At 41.1% G+C, this 23,742-nt stretch overlaps 1 protein-coding gene across 11 annotated transcripts in view; it reads left to right on the top strand.

Moving 5' to 3' along the window:
• LOC127444830 (zinc finger protein 827-like) overlaps positions 1-23,742 on the top strand; it is a 362,567-nt gene that overhangs the window by 16,919 nt on the left and 321,906 nt on the right. For all 11 annotated transcript variants that reach the window (XR_007897878.1, XM_051704383.1, XM_051704385.1 and 8 more), the window contains exon 2: positions 15,463-16,668. Coding sequence is in view for 10 of the 11 variants with exons in the window: in XM_051704383.1 (XP_051560343.1) it covers positions 15,463-16,668 (1,206 nt within the window). In the remaining variant the exon portion in view is untranslated. The remainder of the gene's footprint in view (positions 1-15,462; positions 16,669-23,742) is intronic.

Genomic DNA, 23,742 nt, shown 5'->3' with positions numbered 1-23,742 from the left:
GGCTAGTTGGTTTGTGATGGTTCATCTGAGATTACTAGTCCAGGCACACACTTTTTTTTGTTCAGTCTCTATAAATGGAAGTTGGGGGAAATAAACAAGAGTGCATAAGGGCGCTTCATCTGCAAAGAGGAATTTCAGAGGTCTGGAAGCCAAAGCCGTCTCAATCTCTTCCAAGAATACATCTCCTTCCTGTTTCACCTCTGGCACCATGCCCAACAGACCGCTGAGGCCATGCGGAAAATACACATATGGTAAAATGTAGTATACTTTGCTAATACATGCTGATGAAGGCCTGTGCTAATGTGGATGATTGTAGTTGGAAGATTAGTCTCATATGATTGCCAGATATTAAGGATGGCAAATACTATAAATCAGCATCGTCACCATACTTCACATGATGTGATACACCAAATTTTAAAATAGATTGTTGTGTTTATCTTGTTTTCTTTATCTATAGTGAGTAAGCCCTTGATTTTAGAATGCTTATTTTCATATGAAATTCATTTTGAATAACTTGGAATTTTACTTTGTATATTGACTGCTCATCTTGATACTTCGAGAAGTTAGCAACGCTAACAAGGTTTTAATGCACAGTTGTTGTTTTTTTAAGATCATCTTGCAAACTTTTGAAGCACTTCCTTCAGGTCAGAATATAAAAAAGGTTTAATGCCTTGAAATGACAAATAATTATAATTGACATATCAGTATTCACTGACAGTTTTAGGATTCAGTATCGTGATGAAAGAATATTGCTGTGCCATATTATACCAACCCCAGTCAAACATGACCAGTAAGCGATTTGTTTAAAAATAAAAAATGAAGGTGTTTTTCAGGGTTTATTATTCACGATTTATTAATTTTCGGGTATCAACATTAGGGCTGGGAAAAATAACGATTGACTGATTAATCACAATCTTCATTTATACAATCACAATATTTATTCTGCAATCCAAAGATTGATTTTTTACTGTATGCACAACCGTCTACATTTGAGTAAATCACTCGCATTCACAGCCAAATTTCTTGCTAAGGGACTAAAAATATGATTAGCTACTGGCTAGTACATTTTCAGATTTTACTCACAAGTGATTGAGTAGTATAGTTGCTAAGAACTTCAGCACTGATTTATTCTGCGTCTTGAGAGTAAAAATGTGGTTTGACTCATTGGATAGCCTAAATGACCAAAGTTCAGCCATGAAACTTTATGTGGTGCAAGATTAGGTTCTTTGAACTTGATATCTGTTAGCCAATTGGCTCGCTCACATGTGAAACGTTAAGCCAATTGGCTCGCATGATGTAAGCTGATTGGTCCTTTGGTATGTAATTGGGTGTCCAATCAACTTGTGTCTCTCTCTTTGTCTAACATTTAAATTGTTCAGTTTTGCAGATAAGCGGGTTTTACTGCAGTGCGCTGCAACAGTTTTTCTCTGAAACTCGCCTCCACCCTTGCTCCACAGGTCTAGATCTGGTACATGGGACTGTTAATAAGTCTATTTGTGCAGCAGCATGTCATACATGCTCGATGCAGCATGTCATATCTTTTGTCTAATTGTGCAGCAGCATGTCCTCATGCTTAACTCAGTATGTCTGTGTATTGTATAGCAGTAGCAAATCTCCGTACTTGCTCTGTAGCAGTATCTTAGCAGATCTTGTCCTCCAAGACCAATATCCTATCAACATGTCAATATGTCATTTTTTGTCAATCAGTATATCATAGTATGAATAGGTTAGGTGTTCACAAAACATCTTTAGCTGTTTTTTGAAAGAGGCTAAAGACACAGGTGGAATTAGGCAGGTCATTTCACCAGCGGGGAACAGTCAAGGTAAAGGTCTGGGACAGTGATTTTGTGCCTCTATGAGATGGCACCACGAGGTGCCGTTCACCTGCAGAACGCACATACATAAATCTGAAGTAGTGAGTTTAGATAGTGGGGTGCGGAGCTAGTGGTTGTTCTGTAAGCAAGCATCAATGCCTTGAACTTCACGCAAGCAACCATTGGCAGCCAGTGCAATTTGATGAAGAGGTGCGACGTGCGCTTTCTTGGGCTCATTGAAGACCACTCTCGCTGTCGTGTTCTGGATCAATTGCAGAGGTTTGACAGTGCATGCTGGAAGGCCTGCCAGAAGAACATTGCAATAAAGAGCTTGGACGAGGAGTTGTGTAGCATGCTCCGATAGGAAGGGCCTGATCTTCTGATGCTATACAAGGCAAATCTGCACAATCGGGCAGTCCTTACGAAGTGGTCTGTATGCACTATATCCATATATGCAGCTCTCAGGTTTAAATTGACAGTACCTGAAGCAATTTGACACACCGCATATAAAAACAAAAAATAGTTTTTTCATAGTTTGAATTTCAGGATGACATTATTTGAAAGCTGAGACTTTGTTTTAGTAAAAACAATAGAAAATCCAAAACATAATTAGTTTTTTGACCAAATTTAAATTTTTCCAAAAAACGGCCCATTGCGACTAATTTTGATAGAGCGTGTCACATAAATATTATATATGCAATTTCAAGACATATTTATTGATGGAATTCATGGAATTTGTCAAATAAAAAAAGTAAAAAGTGTGACTATAATGCTAAAAAGCTAATGTTAAAGTATTTTTTTAAAAATTCCGGGATGTACCAAATTAGTAGGTCCCCTATATAATTAACAGTGTTACCTAAGAGGTAATTTCTTCCACAGGTAGGCAAAATACATGCAAATGAATCGGAATGGAATCAAAAGAATTGAGTCGAATCGAGAGCTTGTGAATCAGAATTGAATAGAATAAGGAAATCTTAAGCAAAATAGAGTTGCTTTGTTCCCAGTATCGCTTTGTAGTGTCTTGTGATACATAAACGCTATTGGGTATTTGATTTAAAAAAACGTTGGATTCTTTTTTTCATGGGGTGGGATTAAAGTCTTTCATCTCAGTAATTTCACATCATACATGAACAATTAATGTATTTTGCTAATTTCTTGATTCATGTAGATTGATTGCCTTTTTTCCTCAAGACATGGATGGGTAATAGTGGAATGTTCCTGAGAGCCCCCTTATTAACAAAATTACTTCACACCTCTTGTTTCAGCGTTAGTCACTCGTGACGACATGTGGCTGGTGGCAGCAGCAGTGAGTTCTTCCCACCATATTGCTGGCCGCCGGCTAATAAGCTATTGTTGACCGGCGGACGGGCTCATTAGCATCGGCTGTGGCAACCCCCGCCAAGGGCCCAGTCAGTCACTTAATTACCGCCACCACCCTTTATCTCCCCTCCAAAATGCGACCCCCCCCCCCCACACACACACACCGACTGATCGCTACTGGCACTTGCTTCTGCATTCCACAGAGATTGCTGGGAAACTATAGATTCCAAAGTGGTGGTTAGTTAGCCTGTAACATTCAACAGCAAAACTCACTATGAGGCACTGCAATATCTCTGATAGAGTTAAAGCCATTCGACCTTAGCCTCTCATGCGAGACTGTGCGAGCATGTCTTTTCATTGGCATCAGTGGAATATTGTTGGCTCCACCTTGGCTTAATCGACTAATGGCCTCTCCTTCTCTCCTTCACTTTGGTGAAGCAGCCTCGCTCCCACCCAGCACAGCCTCTCAGTGCCCTTTCTGTAACCTCTGGGTCAGGCAGGCCGATTTTTATGCCTGACTGAGTCGCAGAATAGCCTCAGTGTATTGGTAGGCAACCTTAAGCAAGTCATGTGGTTGCTGGCCTAAATAGAGAAAGCTCCCAACCTCCTCCTTGCCCTTTTGGCTTATTGTATCTCACTGATAAGATGTTGTGGAGTTAACTGTATAGCTACCAGTTGTTGAACTATTTTATTGAATCCTATTTTATTGACATAATTACTCCACATCCATGTGTTCTTGCAAAGAACAAAGAGAATCGACAAGGTCTGTTCTTAAAAACATAATAAAGTGTGTTTCTTTAAGCACGTGTCTGTGTGTCTAACAGCATTTCTTGTGTCATTCTGAATCCGAGATGTCTTAGAGTGACCCACTCTGCACATTATATTCGCTACCTACAATTAAATGTCTTCTGTCAGTGTGCGTACTTTACTACCTGTGTAATTTGATACGTTGTTAAAGAACATCTGGCTTTCAGTGCATTATTTAGGTTCATTTATTATGGGTTGCAAACTCTTCATTAGGCAACTATTCTTTATTTAAGGCTGTTCTATTCGTTAGGCTGTTGTATTGATACTGGAAGTTCCATTCATAATGTTTCCCCCTTTTACCCAGTATAAAATTTCACACCGGTGTTGTCCCTTGTAACAACCAGTAACACCGTACACCGTGGCAACCCTGGTTCCAACCCTCTGTACTCTGTTATTTCTTTCTGTGGAATGCACTTTAGAAAAAAAAAAGAATAACATAAGTCTTTTCCAATAATTGACAGTGACATAGTGAACACTGGCTGTCAGGCTTCAAAAAGAACAAAAAATAAATAAATAAGCACTATAAAAAGATTTCCTTATGACTCATGCATCACATTCCAAGTCTTTTTAAGTCATATAATAGCACTGTGTGAGGAACAGGCAGAAATGTATGTAATTATTCACTGATAATCTTCCTCTCCACTGCAGCTTTCAAATCAAATATGGCATCTTTGGCATAGGTTTAACCTCAAGATATTTGGTTACAAGATTCTCAAACTGTTGAATGGACAATATTTGTGAAGATTCATAAAAAATATTTTTGTGTGTTCCACGGATAAACAATTCCAATATGTGGGTTTGGAACGACATTGAATTTACAAGTAAATAATGAGAGAAATTTCATTTTGTGCAAACTATTCCCTGAAAAGTTGCTTTTTAGAGTCTTTTTTTATTGTATTAAAAAGAACAAAATGTAATATTCCATACATAATTTTCTACAATAATATGGAAAAATTACAGAATGTTCCGTTCTTTTCTCTTTTCATGTTCTGTTGAGCTTATGGTTTGCATTTAGCACTTGCAGGGTCATGTCCACACAGCACACAATCATAAGCACAATTTAGCCTCGAGAGAGACGAGAAGTGAGTTTCAGCGTGAGTGACTGATAACAGATCTGGACCACAGTGCCTCTCGCAGCTGTTTTTCAGGCCACACAAAGTCATCCTCACCATTACCCCATTAAAGGAACCTCTCAAAAGCAGAAGGCCAGTATCTTGTCGCTTGTCCCAAACTGCCAGGCTTGTTGTTGTGTGATAGCACTGTTGCTATTGCAGTTAACTACCAGGGTTTTGTTCTTCTTGTTCAATCTGCAAGTGAAGATGCTGTGTGAGTGTGTATATGTGTGCGGACTAGAGGCAGGGGGTTTGTTTCAGACAAAGTCATGCGGAACTGGGGCCCAAGCCGTGACCTTGGGAAATGTCAGGCCACTCACGGATGTGGCTTGCCTGTGTCTGCCTTTCCTGTGCAGCGAGGAACAAGAGTAGCGGGGCATAGCACAACCTAGCTTAACCTAGCATGACGAGCACAGGGTTCAGTCTGAGTTTCTACTACTGCCTCAGAGACCTCTGGTCAGCAATCTAGCCATTTCTCACTAACAACATTATGGCCATTACTGCCTGTCCTCCCTGGTGTCACATGGAAATGGGTCATGCCTCACATACTTCACTGTTGTGCTCAGGTGACCGAGAGCTCAGTCAGTGAAGCACACCAGTGATGTGTTTCAAACACTCAATTCCCCTTTCCACAGAAATAATGCTGGTTTTTGAGCCATATTCAGGGTTTGGTGTTGGTGATTTGTGAACTGCTGTCAAAAGAACTGGCCTGTGCTTCCACTGTCTAGGCCAAGGGTCTTCAACAGGGGGTTCACGATCCCCAGGGGGTCTGCGGTGGTACCGCAGGGGGTCCGCAAATTATTGTTTGATCCACCTTGGTGGCATTTGTAATAATCACTCACTCGCACGCGAGTGACAGCGAGAGACAGAAGTTTGAATTATTGACATATTGAAGTCCTTCGCAGCTGCATGCCAAATCTTAGTGTGACTAAACAGCACTAGTTAGCAGAAGCGCACAGCCCAGACAGACCCTTCACGTGCCCACTGCCCATCACAAGCTACTCAATGCACGACATACATCAGGTTCAGCAGCGCTGCAGTGGAGGGTCGCATGAGTAAACGCGTTTGCTTTGCGTTGGTCGCGCTGTACGGTTGAGCAGATGACAGCCTGCTTTCAGAACAATAGCTTACTTGCCTAGTGTAAATAAATAGTTACCGCTGAGATTATCAAGCTGGCATGCAGATTCCTTGATGTTCCACACACACAAGATGGTGACTCTCAAATCAGCATAATTCAAGGTGCACTCAGTAATTGTTTTCTTCATTACAAATGTTTACTCAATAAAATCAACAGTCATTTTAAAATATATCTATAAAATCAATCACTCACATGAGATGAAGACTCCATTTTAGTAACCTTATAAAAGTTGTTTTATTCTGCATGGACAGGGTCTGTCAGTTTTTCTTTCTGTCTGTCTGTCTTTTTCTTTCTTTTTGAATGAGGTTTAAAAATGTCACTTCATGTCAAAAATGTGTGACTCTCTACCCAACAACAGGTCCTTGACCTGAAAAAGGTTGAAGACCCCTGGTCTAGGCTAATACCTAACCTGCCCACAATTTTAATTTAGTTTTGCTAATTGCTAAGCTTTAAGCAGAAAGAAATAATGGCTAGCATTTTTGACAAATATGTTTTAAATGGTGTACACTCACATGAAATAAAGACTCTAATCATATCAGTCTTAGAAAAAGCCTCTTGAGCCTGATTTGCGTTGCTACAAGTCAGTAAAAATAAACACAAACACAAACATCTCAAGTAATTTCAGTTTCTACTGGTGCTTTCACACTTAGTTCGATTGCTTGGGCCGAACCCGAGTTTGTTTCCTCCCCCCTTCCCCAGCCCTGCTGGTCTCCCTTCACATCATATAATTTGGGTCTGAACTGCGGTCCGATTGCGTCATCAACGTGAGTACAAACAGCAGCTGTTTACCACTGTAACTAGGTAACAGCTCAAGAAGTCATCAGCTTCGCTGTGTAATTAAAAGATTCATCTCTTTGGATTTACCACCAAAGCTTAACATGCACAGAGTGACACTTGTCTGCCACGGATGCATTGAATGTGCAATGATGTGATGAATGTTAGCGTTTGTCTGCTGAGAGCCCGCTGATGCGTTGCATTACGTGAAGAATCTGAGGTGCTCTCTGAAGGGGATTTATTTGGAGACAAGCAGCTATGAGAAATGCATTATGCCATAATAAGGTAACACTTCACAATGAGGTTCCATTCAGCAACATTAGATAATGCATTAGGTATCGTGGACAAACAATGAACAAGATATCCTTTACAGCATTTATTAATCTTTGTTAATGTTAGTTAATAAATATAAAATTGGTTATTGTTAGTTCAAAGTGCATTAACCAATGTTAACATATACAACTTTTGATTTTATAAATGTATATGCTGAATTTAACATTAACCAGGATTAATAAATGCTGTAAAAGTATTGTTCAATTATAATTGCGATCGGAAGCGTGCAAGATGCGGATTATACGTCACTTCCATCACATTATATTCACTTCTGCGATTTGGTACGATTGCGTTCATATCAGCAGCGTACCATACTGGAGTTCACATGAACTGTACCCCAGACCACCTTTTCAAGCGGACTCGGGTGCAGTTCAAGGGTTAGGTTAGGATCACTACTTTATTTTAAGAATGTGAAATGTCAGAATAATAGTAGATAGAATGATTTATTTCAGCTTTTATTTCTTTCATCACATTCCCAGTGGGTCAGAAGTTTACATACAATTTGTTAGTATTTGGTAGCATTGCCTTTAAATTGTTTAACTTGGGTCAAACGTTTTGGGTAACCTTCCACAAGCTTCTCACAATAAGTTGCTGGAATTTTGGCCCATTCCTCCAGACAGAACTGGTGTAACTGAGTCAGGCTTGTAGACCTCCTTGCTCGCACATACTTTTTCAGTTCTGCCCACAAATTTTCTATCAGAGGGAGGTTAGGGCTTTGTTATGGCCACTCCAATACCTTGACTTTGTTGTCCTTAAGCCATTTTGCCACAACTTTGGAGGTATGCTTGGGGTCATTGTCCATTTGGAAGATACATTTGCGACCGTGCTTTAACTTCATGGCTGATGTCTTGAGATGTTGCTTCAATATATCCACATAATCTTCCTTCCTCATAATGCCATCTATTTTGTAAAGTGCACCAGTCCCTCCTGCAGCAAAGCACCCCCACAAAATTATGCTGCCACCCCCAAGCTTCACAGGTGGGATGGTGTTCTTCGGCTTGCAAGCCTCACCCTTTTTGCTCCAAACATAACAATGGTCATTATGACCAAAAAGTTCCATTTTTGTTTCATCAGACCAGAGGAAATTTCTCCAAGAAGTAAGATCTTTGTCCCCATGTGCACTTGCAAACTGTAGTCTGGCTTTTTTATGGTGGTTTTGGAGCAGTGGCTTCTTCCTTGCTGCGCAGCTTTTCAGGTTATGTCGATAAAGGACTAGTTTTACTGTGGATATAGATATTTGTTTACCTGTTTCCTCCAGCATCTCCACAAGGTCCTTTGCTGTTGTTCTGGGATTGATTTGCACTTTTCACGCCAAACTACGTTCATCTCTAGGAGACCGAATGCATCTCCTTCCTGAGCGGTATGATGGCTGCGTAGTCCCATGGTGTTTCTACTTGCATACTATTGTTTGTAAAGATAAACATGGTACCTTCAGGCATTTGGAAATTGCTCCCAAGGATGAACCTGACTTGTGGAGGTCCACAATTATTTTTCTGAGGTCTTGGCTGATTTCTTTTGATTTCCCATGATGTCAAGCAAATAGGCACTGAGTTTGAAGGTAGGCTTTAAAATACATCCACAGGTACACCTCCAATTCAGTACACCTCCTATCAGAAGGTAACTGGCTAATTGTCTAAAGACTTGACATAAATTTCTGGAATTTTCCAAGCTGCTTAAAGGCACAGTTAACTTAGTGCATGTAAACTTCTGACCCACTGGAGTTGTGATATAGTCAATTAAAAGTGAAACAATCTGTCTGTAAATAATTGTTGGAAAAATTACTCATATCATGCACAATATGAAATCTGTGGAGTGGTTAAAAAATTAGGTTTAATGACTTCAGCCTAAGTGTATGTAAACTTCTGACTTATGATTATATCGAATATTAACAATATAATTGAGATAATTTTGCTGACGATGTAAAATTGACCAATATCGTGAATATCGCGATGATTTTAATTTACTTTCATTTGGCCATTAAGTTTCATAAAGAGAACATCAGTAGACTAATTTCATGATCCTTCAGGGCTGCACAATTAAACAAAATATCGTCAAAATGGCAAGCTGGTCATATGTGATTATTAATCCACAAAAGGCTGTGATTTAAAGACAGATAAACATGTTCTGTGTGTAATTCGGAACAAACTGGTGACGTGCTGATCTGTGTTTACGCGCATGGTGGCGCTCGCAGATCAGTTCACGTGCATTGTGAAATCAAAGTAATGCAGGTTCAAGCATTCGTGCAATTCCAAACATTAGTAACAGTTACAAGTTACTATACAAATCTACAAACGCGGCACAGAATAACAGAAAAGGAGGAGATTACAGCGTTTCAGGAAATGCAGAACATTGTAAACTGTCAAATACACATAGATCTTTTTCACAGACTGTGATGATGCGTTTCCGCCTTATTTAGCAGCGTAAATCTTGTAAACTTTTTTATATGATCATTTTTTTTATTGAGTGTAAGTTTATAACATTATGATTTGTGTTATAATACCCTGAAATCAGTTTAAAAAAAAAACAAATGACTACAGCTGCAAGTTTTTTTTTTTTTATTACAGCTGCTGAGAGAGTGACAGTAAATTTGGTATCTTCTCCCAAAGTTTACCCTGCAATCATTTACTTCCGCGTTCCAACACCCGGAGTGTGAAAAAGGTCTATTGCCTTTTCTGTGTCAAAATAAAAGCTCCTTGTGAAATTGAAGTAAATACTGCAGCACTTTCGGTGTCAAAATAAAAGCCCCCAGGTCACGATGAAGTAAACAGGACAGAAATAGATTACTTTTGTATAACGCAAATCTAATAATAATAATGATAATTCAGAATTATATTATAATAATCAACCTGACGTGTCCCACAGTAATAATATAGTATTATGCAACGTTCAACTGGGGTGTCAAAAAAAAGTCAGTGAAGTAGCTTTGCACAGTAAAAACATTTGAAGTTAAATAATGCTTTTTATTAAGCTACTATTTATCATTGTGTATGAAATATACATTTAAATTGCATATCAATGAAAATGATTGAATTAAAATATTTAAAAGCCATTGTAGCTAATCTACTTGAAGAAAAAAGAAAAACACGAGCCATTTTAGAGCAAATACATAATTATCGAGAAACGTATATATAGAATATCATCAATAGGCTGAAAAATATCGAGATATAATTTAAGACATATCGCCCAGCCCTACGGTGAAGCACCTTTATTGAAATCACATGCTGCTTTTGATGCAATGGTCAGAAGATTTAACAAGTAAAATTCATAGCAATCGATTCACACATATGATATTTGTAAAGAAAATAATATTATTTACCACAAAACATATTTTGGAATGGGATGTCTGTCTACTGAATGTGTATTTTATTGCTGGAATGGGCATTTCCTGTGTAGACAGCTTTGTTGATTATAAAAGGAATGAACTAGTTTTGTACAATTAAATTTTTATTTAGTGTCAGTCTTGAACTATTGAGTTGTTTTTGTTAACCTGTTGCCGCTGACATTAGCGGTTCCTGGGTTTTTATTGTGGAGCCAATTTTTCTGGCCCAGAACCTACTTTTTTTGTGGTAGAAACTTGGGCTGGATGATATGGCCAAAAATATTACCACAATATATGTTGTTTTTTTTCATATTGAATATCAATATTTATCACAATATACATTTCATATTGTTAATGGGGAGGAAATGCATTCCACATGTTTGTTAGACCTCAAGAATTAATATAAACATAACTTGTTGGTTTACAAGTAAACTCAAGTGGGTAAACTAAAGTAAACTCAGTTTAGGATATAATCCTACTAGGGCTGAAACGATTAGTCAACGTTATCGACAATGTTGACAATAAAAAATTGTCTACAAACATTTTCGCCGTCGAATAGTCGTTTGATGTCATTTAACGTAACATGAGATCATATGAAACTCTAATGATGACGCACGAGAGCAGCATTGCAGCTCGTGCCTGACTGAGGAGAGGAAGAAAGCACAGCTAAACAGTCCAGATGCACATTAAACTTTCACAGCTTCAGGTGATATAGATCGCAAAGTATGAGGGAATTATACAAAAATACCAAATAAGTGGAGCTGGAGCTTCCGCTCCGCTTAAAAAAATCTTGGGGGTCGAGCATCTTTAAAGGAAACACCCCGGCGTTACATCTTTAATGCAGTTCTTTTTAATGCATTATAGCTTTATTAAAGTTCAAATAACAAGGAAGCAGGTCATGTAAATAACTACAAACTCTGAAACTGGCATTTCTCTGTGTGGTCATCGCCTCTTCTATGAGTTGCACGAATGGCCCGATCTAAGGGGGAGAGATTGAAACTGCACCTGGCTGAGGCACACTCTGGCATGGGGATGCTTCTCCCTCGAGCCTGCTCTTGCTGCAGCTAGATTATAACGTGATGGCTTGCGACTTACTGAATCATGATACAGTATACGTGTCACTGTGCATTTCTTATCGTGAAGAAATTTGCCAATACACAGCTTTATTAATAAGAGACAGTTTGTTTTTTTGTGAGTTAAAGATGGATTGAAGTGAACAGAAAGGTGAGAGAGGGTAGTCTTCGCCCCATTATACACTGCAACAAAATATGATTTTGTTTTGTTTTTGTTTTGGCTTGTTTTACAATATACATTTTTAAACTCGTTTAAAACAATGGACATTTACTTTAGCAGCTATACTGCAGAAGAAAAATAATTTATTTGAATATAATATAAAAAATACAAATATTTTTAAATATCTAAAAATCCTTTAAAAAAAGATGCATTTACCTGAGAAGCAGCACATACGATATTTAGACTTGCTTTTAGAGAGTAGATCTTGAATATACTGTAAGTATATTTTGTCTTTACTGCACTCGCAGAAGTATAACTTAAGTGAAAAAATACACTTATATACAAAATACACTTATATTTGTCTCTTAAAGCAAGTCTAAATATCTTATATGCTACTTCTCAAGTAAATGTATTTTTAGACAATTTTAAATGGAAAACAAGACAGAAACACTTGATAACAATAGGATTTTTTCCAGTGAATTTTTTTTTTTTTTTTACTGAATTAAACTTAAAAAGTTTTTTTTTTTTTCTTTAATTCAGTGAATGTCATTTAGAGGTATTTTTAAATGATGATTTTGTCCGCTTTATTGTTAGCACGTTTAATACAACCTTTTAAGTTGGGGCACAAGCTGAATAGTCGGTTAAGGGCTAATGATTAATCGTTGCAATAATCGCCCGAACAGTCAAATAATCGTTCTAATAATCGTTAGATTAGTCGATTATCAAAATAATCGTTAGTTGTAGCCTTGAATCCTACATTTATTTCATCATCTTCTGCAGATATTTGATTCCACCGAGAGACTTTCTTGTGATGCTTCACACTCCAGCTCTATAGGTGGCAGTAATGCAACATAAGCTGGATTGTCAACCTCCAATAATTATCACAAGAAGAAATACTTTCTTGCCTGTGACAGCGCTATGGATCATGAAAAAGCATTTTAAACTAAATTGTACATAAAGAAACAGTAATGGTGTTGATGTCAGAGTTGCGGTTGTGTTCAGTCGATAGCTGCATTGCATTGTCAGTGCTGTCTTGTTCGGTACACAATGATATCATATTAGCGGGATAGATAACTATTGGCTACCGAGCCGGTTTCCATGACAGCAGGGCTATGTAGCCACTAGCCTGCTAATGTTTCCTAACAGGCTGATTTCATGACTGTGATCCTGTTAGCTAATTGTATGTATAACTTTGCCAAACAGCTTGCGTTTTTAGCGACACATACCTGATCTGATTGTCTAGATGTAGAACATTGGCTAAATATAGAAAATTACTCAAAGATTTATCAATGATATCATTTTTATTTAATTTTTTCATAAATATTGATATTGTTTTATCGCACAGCCCTATGCATGGACTGGTTCTAGATTGAGCACCGGAAACCTGTCGGTGGAAATGGGCATTAAACTCGCTCCGCCTCCTTCCTCTTAAAGGTGCACTCAGTAACTTTCTTTTCGTGTCATTTTGGACTTACAGTGACACCTAGTAGTGTGGATGCAGTATCTTTCAAAATCAATAATTTTCAGCTACAGATGTCATTGTAGAAATGCACTATTCACAATCAAGCCATGATTAATTTAATCCAAGAGTGAAAGTATCCAATAACAAGACAGTTACTGAGATTAAGGGAGTAGAATTCAGCTGGTCATGTGATTCTAAAATTGCAGCCCCCTGCCCCATGTAAAATAAAACAGTTTTGTAAGGTTACTGATATGACTAGAGTCCTTATCTCATGAGTGGTCATGATTTTATACAAGTTTCAAAATTACAATTCATTTCTTTAGGAGTAAACCTTTTTAATGGAGAAAAAAATTACTGAGTATACCTTTAATGATGAGGGATGAGAAGTTAAGAGAAAGGCCACGCTTGCACACTAAACCATATATCAGGGTGTGTTTTTTTAGGTTTCTATCTTATTTTCTTTGATTTTGCAAGTGATAAAAAAGGTGCTCTGCAGTATTGTCAGTATCATGGTGTATGGTAGCCTGGGGTCGTGCCAGTTGCCACCCCTCTGGACCAAAGTAAGCAGTGCTGGCCAGATGTGTGTTGACTGATCCCTATGGGTCGACGGGATGCCAGTGCCTGGCAATGACTTTTCCTTTCCCCTGTAAACAGAGCGCTTACACGGCAGGCTTATGTTGGGGTCAGCAAGGTGAGACCAGCCTTTATGTGTGTGAGCAAAAGGCAAAGAAATGCTCAAATGTTTTTTTTTTTTTTTTTTTTTTTTTTTTTACTTATCATATTGTGATGTCTGAAGTCCCTGGTTCTTTTTCTGCAAAATCTCTAGATTCTCTAGATCTCTCCTCCTTGCACTGAGGTGTGAGAATTTGATTTGGTCAAGTGAACAGTTTTTCATGTGCATGAGAAAGAAAAACTGTTTAAGTTTTGACATCCTCCTCATCCAGGCTTGTTTTTTGACATGCTTTTGTGGAGGGTTTGTTAATATGTATCAGGAATATTCACATTCTTTGTTCGCCCTTGTCTGGCAAGCTGTAATGTTTTGCTTATGAATATTGATACATGAAGTGTATATTAATGACCCTTGCTGACCTTAACCCTATCCTTATTGGCTCCCTGGTGGTATCGGCAGGCTCATAAATATTAATCCAGTTCTGTAACCTCCATTACCCTAATCTTTGCTGTCTAGCCTCCCGGAAGGTCCTGTCACCATGGTAACCTTTTTACTAGACTCCTTTAGACCCTGGGAAAAGATATGGTTAAAAAAATAATAAAAAGGGAGTTATTCCACTGTGCCTTGTGAAAACCTTAGATGCTCAGCACAGGACAACTCTGAATTGTATTATATTGCTCATCTTTTCAGAAAATATTTATTTTTCACCATCCATTTTAGTCCTAATGAGAAAGTCAGTTGGAAAAGGTCAGTGGATGGCTATAAGGCTGTCAGCGTTGTGTCCTCAAAAAATTCTTCATCCAGGATGTTACATTTATTAATAATTGTGCAATTATGCTTTTTTAAAAAGATGACACATTGGTTTCTTTAAGGGAATAGTTCCCCCAAAATGATTTTTTTTTTTCAGTATTAACTCACCCTCGTTCCAAACCCATATTCTGATATGTTTTTCAGTGGAACACAAAAGAAGTCTTCCTGCAGCTTTTTCCATACAATGACAGTTTATTAGTGACAAAAAAAGAACACACAAGCTCTAAAAACACCATAAAAATAGTCCATATGACTCATTCACTATATTCCATGTATTCTTAAGCCATATGATGGCTTTTTGTGATAGACAAATTAAAGTCATTATTCACTTTCAAGTCAAATCATATATGCAACTCAGTATGCAGCTCTCAAATCAAACAGGGCTTTAAAAGCACAGGTTTGAAGTCACAAGACATACAAGAACCAAGAACATTTGATGCTATTGATGTGGATGAACCTAAGCTATTGTCACCTTATAGTATGGAAAAAGCTGCATGAATATTCTTCAAAAGTCACCTTTTTTTTATTAAGGTTTAGATGTGGTTGAATTATTTATGCCAGAATCAAAATTTTTGGATGAACTATACAAAATTAAATGAAAATGAGATATTTTTTTTTATGTTGTCTTGCCGGAAAAAAACATTCTTATTTGGTTTTCTCTGCATCACAGATGTGGACACGGTAGAGGATGGAGGGCCAGAGGGTTGCTCAGTAGAGGAGGACAGCTGGTTTGGGAATACCTCCGACAGCCCCTCCGAATCGTCCTACGGTGAGGTGCAGGATGAGCTTCGGGTTTCCCCGGACAACGTCCCCCGACCAGACCACAACACCTCAGCCGAGAGCTCCCTGGGCTGTCCCACGCCAGTTCAGCGGGTCTCTCTGGAGCTGCTGGGTCTGGACGGTGGGGTCCTCTCTACCCAGGATGCTCTATCCTCAGTGGTGTCATCTCTTTACGGAGACTCCAGCCAGGCCCTGGGCAAGCCGCTCAGCAGCAACCTACGGCGTCTGCTGGAGGCTGGCTCATTGAAGCTGGAAGGAGGGGATCTGACCGGGTGTGGATTGTCCAGAGGACCAGAGTCACCCCCGGTGAGCTTGGTAATATCTCCATCTTCACATCATGCACAGCAGCTGAGTGCACTTGCTAGGAGACTGGCTAAAAGCAGCCACAACAGCCACAACTCCAACTCTGCCTCACCCACATCTGTAGCAACAGTCAAACAGGAGCCCTGTGACCCATTTGGCCCCAGCAACGGCCCAAACTCAGGCAACAGTGGCTTTGTATGGGTGAGCATGGCAGATAAATGGTCATCTGCTGGTTGCTCGGTGCCCAGTGGCAGCAGCCTATCGCCAGACTCGGCCATCCAGAAGTTAAAGGCAGCAGCCAATGCTGTGCTTCAGGACAAGAGCGCAGTGGCTTCCTCCACCTCTTCATCCTCCTCTTCCTCGTCCTCCTCTTCAGTCACCTCCTCCTCCTCAATGGCAGCCCTGGGTGCTCGCTCAGATGATGCAGTGCGCTTTGAAGCATTTGCGTCTCCCTTCAGTCCGCAGTCAGCCAGCTCCACACTGGCTGCCCTCTCAAAGAAAGTATCTGAAAGAAGTCAGCAGCAGGTGGGCTCATCTGATCATCAGCCCTCAGCTGGCTCCTTTCTCTCGCTGGTTTCCATGACCTCCTCGGCAGCTCTTCTAAAGGAGGTGGCAGCGCGAGCAGCAGGGAACCTTCTGGCTGATAAGAAAGAGCTGTCTTTAGTATTGGGAGCCTCCGAGGATGTCAAGCCCCTGTTAGACAGGAACCAGAAGGTGCCCACCCCAACCCAGGCCATGGACCTTCTGCTGCCAACAATCCCCAAGGGAAGGGCCAAGCCCAGCAGTCAAGCAGGTAACTGTTTATTCCTTAAATAGATACTTGAAGCTTTTTTTGGTTTATTTGTGAATTTTTGTTGGGAAATTGTTATTTACTACCGGGTGAATTGCACACACTAAATGAAATTGCACTAGCTGAAATGGAAGGTTTTTTGTTAAGAAATATATATATACTGTGTGTGAGTGTATATATGTATATATATATATATTTGCATTTGTGCAATCAAGATACATACGTTTTATCAGTAGCAAGATGTGTTCCCTTGGAATTGAACCCAAGACCTTGGCATTGCTAGTGCCATTCTCTGCCGCTTGAGCTACATAATGCCCTTTCTGACTGACAGTCCTGGTACTTTTCACTTAGTAACTTTCTAGATGAGAACTTTTAAGAGGAATTAAACACCCGTGGAGACTTGCATTCACACTCACCAAAGTATCCCCAGTAGTGACGTCATCTAGAATTGACCATTTTTCTTGTGACGTTGTTTACACTAGCAATTCAGTAGCAACAACAACAATAACATCAACAACACCGATGGAGGACACAGGAATCTGAGCTACACTTTTGTTAGGGCTGTTTTATACTAATTTTGGCTTCATCTGGAAATGTAGGCAGCTGCCTAATCAGTTAGTGGTTTAAACAACAGCGGTTTTGAATGAATGGAACGCTTAAGAAAACTGGTCTCTGAACAGTTTGAAAAGCAGCTTATTTCATCCTACCTCCTTATACAACCCCCGAAGGCAGCATTTTCCAGTTTTCAGATGCAGCCTGTGTCCTCAGGTTATAGTTTTTAGATATTTTAAAATGAATTTTTGAATTTGAATTTTTAATATTATATTTAACATTCTCAGTTAACACATTTTTCTTCTGCAGTATAGCTCCTAAAGTAAATATATGTTGTTTTAAAAGAGTTTTAGATATTTATATTGGAAAACAAGCCAAAACAAAAACAGATACAAAATTTATTTTGTATCAATGATGGGGTGAAAACTACCCTCTCTTACCTTTTTGTTCACTTCGATCCATCTTGAACTCACCAAAAACAAACTCTCTCTTCTTAATAAAGCAACATATTGCCAATTTTCTTTACGATAAGAAACACATAGTGACATATATTATAATTCAATACGTCACAAGCCATCACGTTATAATCTAGCTGCAGCAAGCATGCGGGACAATCGTCCCCGCACCAGTGTGTGCATCAGCCTGGATGCAGTTTCAGTCTCTCCCCCTTAGATCGGGTCACTTCAAGCAACTCATAGAAGCGGCGCTGACCGCACAGAGAAATGCCTGTTTTGGAGTTTGTACTTATTTACATGACCTGCCTCCTTATTATTTGAACTTTAATAAAGGATGCATTAAAGATAAAACATCGGGGTGTTTCCTTTAAAGATGCTCAACATGCAGGTGTCAGAAAGGATGAGACAAAAGATCCAAATGCGGAGGCAAGGAACAGCTTATTTATTAAACACAGCAAGAGCTGGTGAAGCATCAGGAGTACCCGGCACCAGCTGCAGCGTGGAGGAGGAGAGTGTGTTCGTAGGCTTGTGTACGTAGTGGAAGTGTAGAGTGCAGATCCGCGAGGAATCCTCTGGAGAGTGGTGTGTTCGTAGGTCTGTGTGTGTCGTGGTAGTGTGAGAAGAAGATCCAGTGCAGAGAGGCAGCTGCTAAGGGAAACTCAGGAGAAGCATCTAGGAAAGCTAAGCAACAGGCTGGAAGGTAATCACAATCCAGGCACAAACAGCGAAGACTGGCAACCAATACAGAGAACATGATGCAGGACTGACTAGGGCAGAGAGAGAGAGAGAGTGGTAAGTAACAACTCTCAACAACAATCGAGCAATGAACACAAAACAGAGTGAGGTAAATATAGGCAGGGAACTAATAGCGATCAGGTGCCACTTGCTCGGTGAAAGCTGGAGTGATCAGCGTTCCCATGGAAACAATCATGGTTCCCATGACAACACTGATTACTGATTACGGCACCTGAATCATCAGAGGAAAAATGTAAACACAAACTGGAACAAACCAGCGAACTCTCCGAGACCGTGACAGTACCCATCCCCCCCCCCCCCTGGGATGCCTCTTGGCGTTCCCAGAAGAGTTACCATGATGAAGATGGAACAGATCGATGAGGGTGCGATCCAGAATGTCCCAAGCCGGAACCCAGCATCTCTCCTCAGGACCATAACCCTCCCAGTCTACCAGGTACTGAACCCCTCTGTCCCTGCGTCTGACATCAAGTAACCATTTAACGGAATAGGCCGGGGCGCCCTCCAGAAGGCGAGGTGGGGGCGGAACGGGTGCGGAGGGATGAAAATTAGACCGGACAAAGGGCTTGACGTGGGAAACATGGAAAACAGGGTGAATACGACTGAGGAAGGGGGGCAATTTGAGACGGACTGCCACCGGGCTAATGACCCTAGTGATGGGAAAAGGCCAGATGAATTTAGGCCCAAGCTTACGAGAGGGGAGTTGGAGAGTAACCAGACCTTCTGCCCGCAGATGTAAGCTGAAGCTGGAGGCTGACATCTTGACATGTGCACCAGTCCAGAGGAGGGCTTTTCTGGCTATCCGCCAGGTGCTATGGCACTGTTGAATAAAGGCATGTGTGGAAGGGACCTGGGTGTTGGGTTCTTGGGGAGGGAACAGAGGGGGCTGGTAACCTAGGCAACACTGGAAAGGTGATAGCCCCATAGACAACAATGGAATGAATTGTGGGCATACTCAACCCAGGCTAAATGAGAGCTCCAGGAAGATGGATTATGGGAAGCGACACAACGCAGGGTCTTTTCAAGCTCTTGATTCACCTGCTCCGCCTGCCCATTAGTCTGGGGATGGAACCCAGAGGACAGACTTACAGTAGCCCCCAGCTGTCGGCAGAATTCTGCCTAAAACCGTGACATGAACTGGGGTCCCGTCAGAAACCACATCGACCGGGAGGCCATGAATGCGGCCTTGAATGATTTTAACCGCTGTCTCCCTCGCTGAAGGTAATCTGGGGAGGGGGATGAAATGAGCCGCCTTCGAGAAATGGTCCACCACAATCATGATGACCGTGTTGCCATGGGATGGGGGAAGACTGGTGACAAAATCCATGTCAATGTGGGACCAGGGTCTCGAAGGGCCTGACAGCAGTTGGAGGAGCCTGGCCGGAGGCTGACTGGAAGTCTTGTTAGATGTACAGACAGGGCAAGCGGACAAGTATTAGCGAACGTCCTGCGCTAGCAACGGCCACCAGAATCACTGTCTAATGAGCGTCTGAGTACGAGCAGCCCCTGGATGGCAGGTGACATTGGACGAGTGGCCCCACCGGAGGATGTGTGTCCGGACTGAACGAGGAGCGAATAACAGACCCATTGTGTGTTATGCAATGCGGAAAGGACTTTAGCCTCCATGTCCCAGGACACCATGACCACCACCCGAGAAGTGGGAAGGATGGTATCCGGAGGGGCGGTGGAGGTCCTGACTTCAAAACATTGGGACAGGGCATCGGGCTTGGTGTTTTTAGAGCCCAGACGGTAAGACAAAACAAAATCAAAACGAGTGAAAAATAGTGCCCAACGAGCCTATCTGGAATTTAGATGCTTAGCTCCGCGGATATATTCCAGATTCTTATGGTCCGTCCAGACCATGAAAGGTACCCCCGAGCCCTCTAACCAGTGGCGCCACTTCCCCAAGGCCAACCTGACAGTCAACAATTCCCTATTACCGACGTTGTAATTCTGTTCAGCTGGGGAAGGCGGTGCGAGAAAAAGGCGCACGGACAGAACAGCACCGATACCAACCTCTGATGCATCCACCTCCACCATGAACTGATGTGAAGGGTTGGGAGTATTAAGAATGGGAACAGTAGTAAACTTGCGGGAATCTGGGGTTGGCCAATCGGAAACTGCTCTGACCTTAATCGGATCCAAGCGCACTCCCTCGGACAAGATGGTGAACCCCAGGAACGGAAACGATTGCACAAGAAAAGCAAACTTCTCCATCTTAATGAACAGTCGGTTCTCTAGCAATCGTGGAAGCACCTCCCTGACATGCTGGACATGGTCCTTTATATTCTGGGAGAAGATCAGAATATCATCTAGGTAAACAAAAACAAATCAATCGTCCATGTCACGAAGCACGTCATTCACGAATGGTGAAAGCGGAAGTAACAGTCAGCCGCCTTAGGGAGTGAAGAGCGACATTGGCTGTGATGAAATGTGAGGTGCTGGTCAACTCTAATGGCCAGATCGACCAGGTCATCAAAACGGGGAAGCAAGTCCCGACCATAAATCTCATCCTGGATCGTATCTGACAAGCTATCCAGGAACCGGCTCCAATGAGCTCCATCATTCCAGTTGCCGGTTGCAGCAAGGGTGCGGAACTCAATGGCATAGTGACAGAACGGTTACCCTGAGACAAACCGGACAGAATCCTAGTGGCTTCACGACCATGGACAGATCTGTCAAACACTCGAAGCAGCTTAGCCGAGAACTCCTGGAAAGGTGAGCAGCAAGGGCGATTCTCCCAAATAGCGGTTCTCCACTGGCCAGCCCTCCCCGGTCAAGAGCGTGATAATGAAAGCGACTTTGACTGCCTCCGTGGAGTATGTGGAGGTCTGCAGTGAGAAACAGAGTGAGCACTGCATGAGGAATGTGTGGCATAACCCCGCCTCACCTGAGTATGGAGGTGGGAGGTTGATACGGGGCTCTGAGCGTCCGGTGCTGGGGGGAAACCGCTGGGGCCGGTGTGGAAACATCCGCAATGGGGTCGGCATCAGGAGACTGATGGAGTTGTGGGAGTCATTGGACCAGAGATGTGAGCTCCTCTAGCTGGGACGTCATCATCTCTATGGCACGGTTGGAGGCAGAGATCTGATCCTGCTGGCGACCAAAAAACACTCCCTGCTGAGCGAGCACGGATCGCAGGTCAGTCTCCTCAGCTGGATCCATTCTGGCTCAATTGTTCTGTCAGAAAGGATGCGACAAAAGATCCAATTGTGGAGGTAAGGATCAGTTTATTTATTAAACACAGCAAGAGCTGGTGAAATGTCAGGGGTACCCGGTATCGGCTGCAACGTGGAGGAGGAGAGTGTGTTTGAAGGCTTGTGTGCATAGTGGAAGTGTATAGTGCAGATCTGTGAGGAATCCTCTGGAGAGTGGCGTGTTCGTAGGTCTGTGTGTGTCGTGGTAGTGTGAGAAGCAGATCTAGTGCAGAGAGGTAACTGCTGAGGGAAACTCAGGAGAAGCTTTGCAACAGGCTGGAAGGTAACCACAATCCAGGCACAAACAGCGAAGACTGGCAACCAATACAGAGAACATGGTACAGGACTTACTAGGGCAGAGAGAGTGGTAAGTAACAACACTCAACAACAATCGAACAACGAACACAAAACAGAGTGAGGTAAATATAGGCAAGGGAACTAATAGCGATCAGGTGCTGCACTCTGAAAGCTGGAGTGATCAGCGTTCTAATGGCAACAATCAGGGTTCCCATGGCAATGCTGATTACACGAGCCAGCAGCACCTGAATCATCAGAGGAAAAATGTAAACACGAACTGGAACAAATTAGGGGACTCACCGAGACCGTGACAGCAGGTTTTGCTTAAGCGGAATGACAGCTCCGGCTTCAATTTATTTCACAACGAGAGTGCTTCTCTGTTTACTTATTTTGTATTTTTGTATAATTTCCTCATACTTTCTACATCACCTGAAGCTGTTTAGAAAGTTTGGAGTGTGGCTGGACTGTGAGCTGTTTTCTTCACCTCCTCAATCACGTGAGAGTTGAAGTGCTTCTCTCATGCTCCGCCATTATTTTCATATGATCTCATGTTATTTTAAATGAGATCAAATGACTGTTTGACAATGAAAATTTTTGTTGACAATTTTTTATTGTTGACGTTGTCGATAACGTCGACTAATCGTTTCAGCCCTAGTGGACAATGTATTGAATATGCACTACAAACCTACAGTATTTATCAACACAATATTTTACAATAAAAGCTTTTATGACTCAACATAAATTACTTTACTGAAATACTCACTCAAAAGACATCATGATGCAAGTTAACTATGCAATACAGGCATGCAATTCTTCCCTCTTGTAAACTAAATATAATGACGGTTTAGTGTATAAAAGAGATCAATTATGAACTCTCGATAAGCATCTTTTTATTTATATCTGTCATCCCAGGAAAATTTTTATTTAGTAATCCAGAAATCATTTTATTTTAGTTACACAGTGCAAACAGTACAGATGCGATGAAAACTCAAAGCGTGTCTCCCGATAAAGTCACACATATGTGAAACGGGTGATCCTCTGTGGATACTTTGTTGGTTTTATTTTATTTCTGTTAAGGGAACTTTAAAATTTGTGCTGTCCTAGCAGCTAGTTTGTTTACAAATGGCTGCTGTGGACTCCTCTCCTTTCTCAATGCTTTGTGCATCATATGTTTTTGACCAATCGCAGGCTACAGCACCTCCCACAGTCCATATATGCCCCAAAAGTACCTATCCTGGAGTAGGAGCTAAAAATGTCCCCTAAAATGGCTTTGAGTAACTATAGTTCCTCAGGTGTGAAAACAACGAAAAGCACTAGTTCCAGGGAAAGGTATCTAAAACAGGCTTTAGTACCTGCAGTGGGAAAGGGCCAATATATGCATACAAGTAAATGAATATCTGTCTCACTCATTGAGACAATCAATCACGTGGTCAATGAATTAAGCTTTCACAATGCACATAACACAATTTTCTATGATGTTCTAGAGATATGATTTACATTTTTAGACACTTAATTGTTTAAAAGGATATCCATATAAACAGATTTATACTGACAGAATAAAGCCATTAAATGCTAAAAAAAAATGCATGATATTGCATGAAGATGAATTATGAATTGTCTATGCTACACTAATTTGAATCAGACCGTCATTGACTTAAAGGAATCACCTCTGAACTTGTCTGTACATCTAAATAATATCTTTATAGTTTTTAACAGTCTTGGTAATAGTCTTTGATTATTGCACTACATAAGAATGTGTTGTGTAGTGATTTAGTAGTGCCATAAGGTCATGCTTCGTCTGCGAGAGGTTGGCTGCTGAATCT

The sequence above is a fragment of the Myxocyprinus asiaticus genome, chromosome 8 (genome assembly GCF_019703515.2).
Source record: "Myxocyprinus asiaticus isolate MX2 ecotype Aquarium Trade chromosome 8, UBuf_Myxa_2, whole genome shotgun sequence".
NCBI classification, from domain to species: Eukaryota; Metazoa; Chordata; class Actinopteri; order Cypriniformes; family Catostomidae; genus Myxocyprinus; species Myxocyprinus asiaticus.
This window is presented reverse-complemented; position numbering and strand designations above follow the sequence as displayed.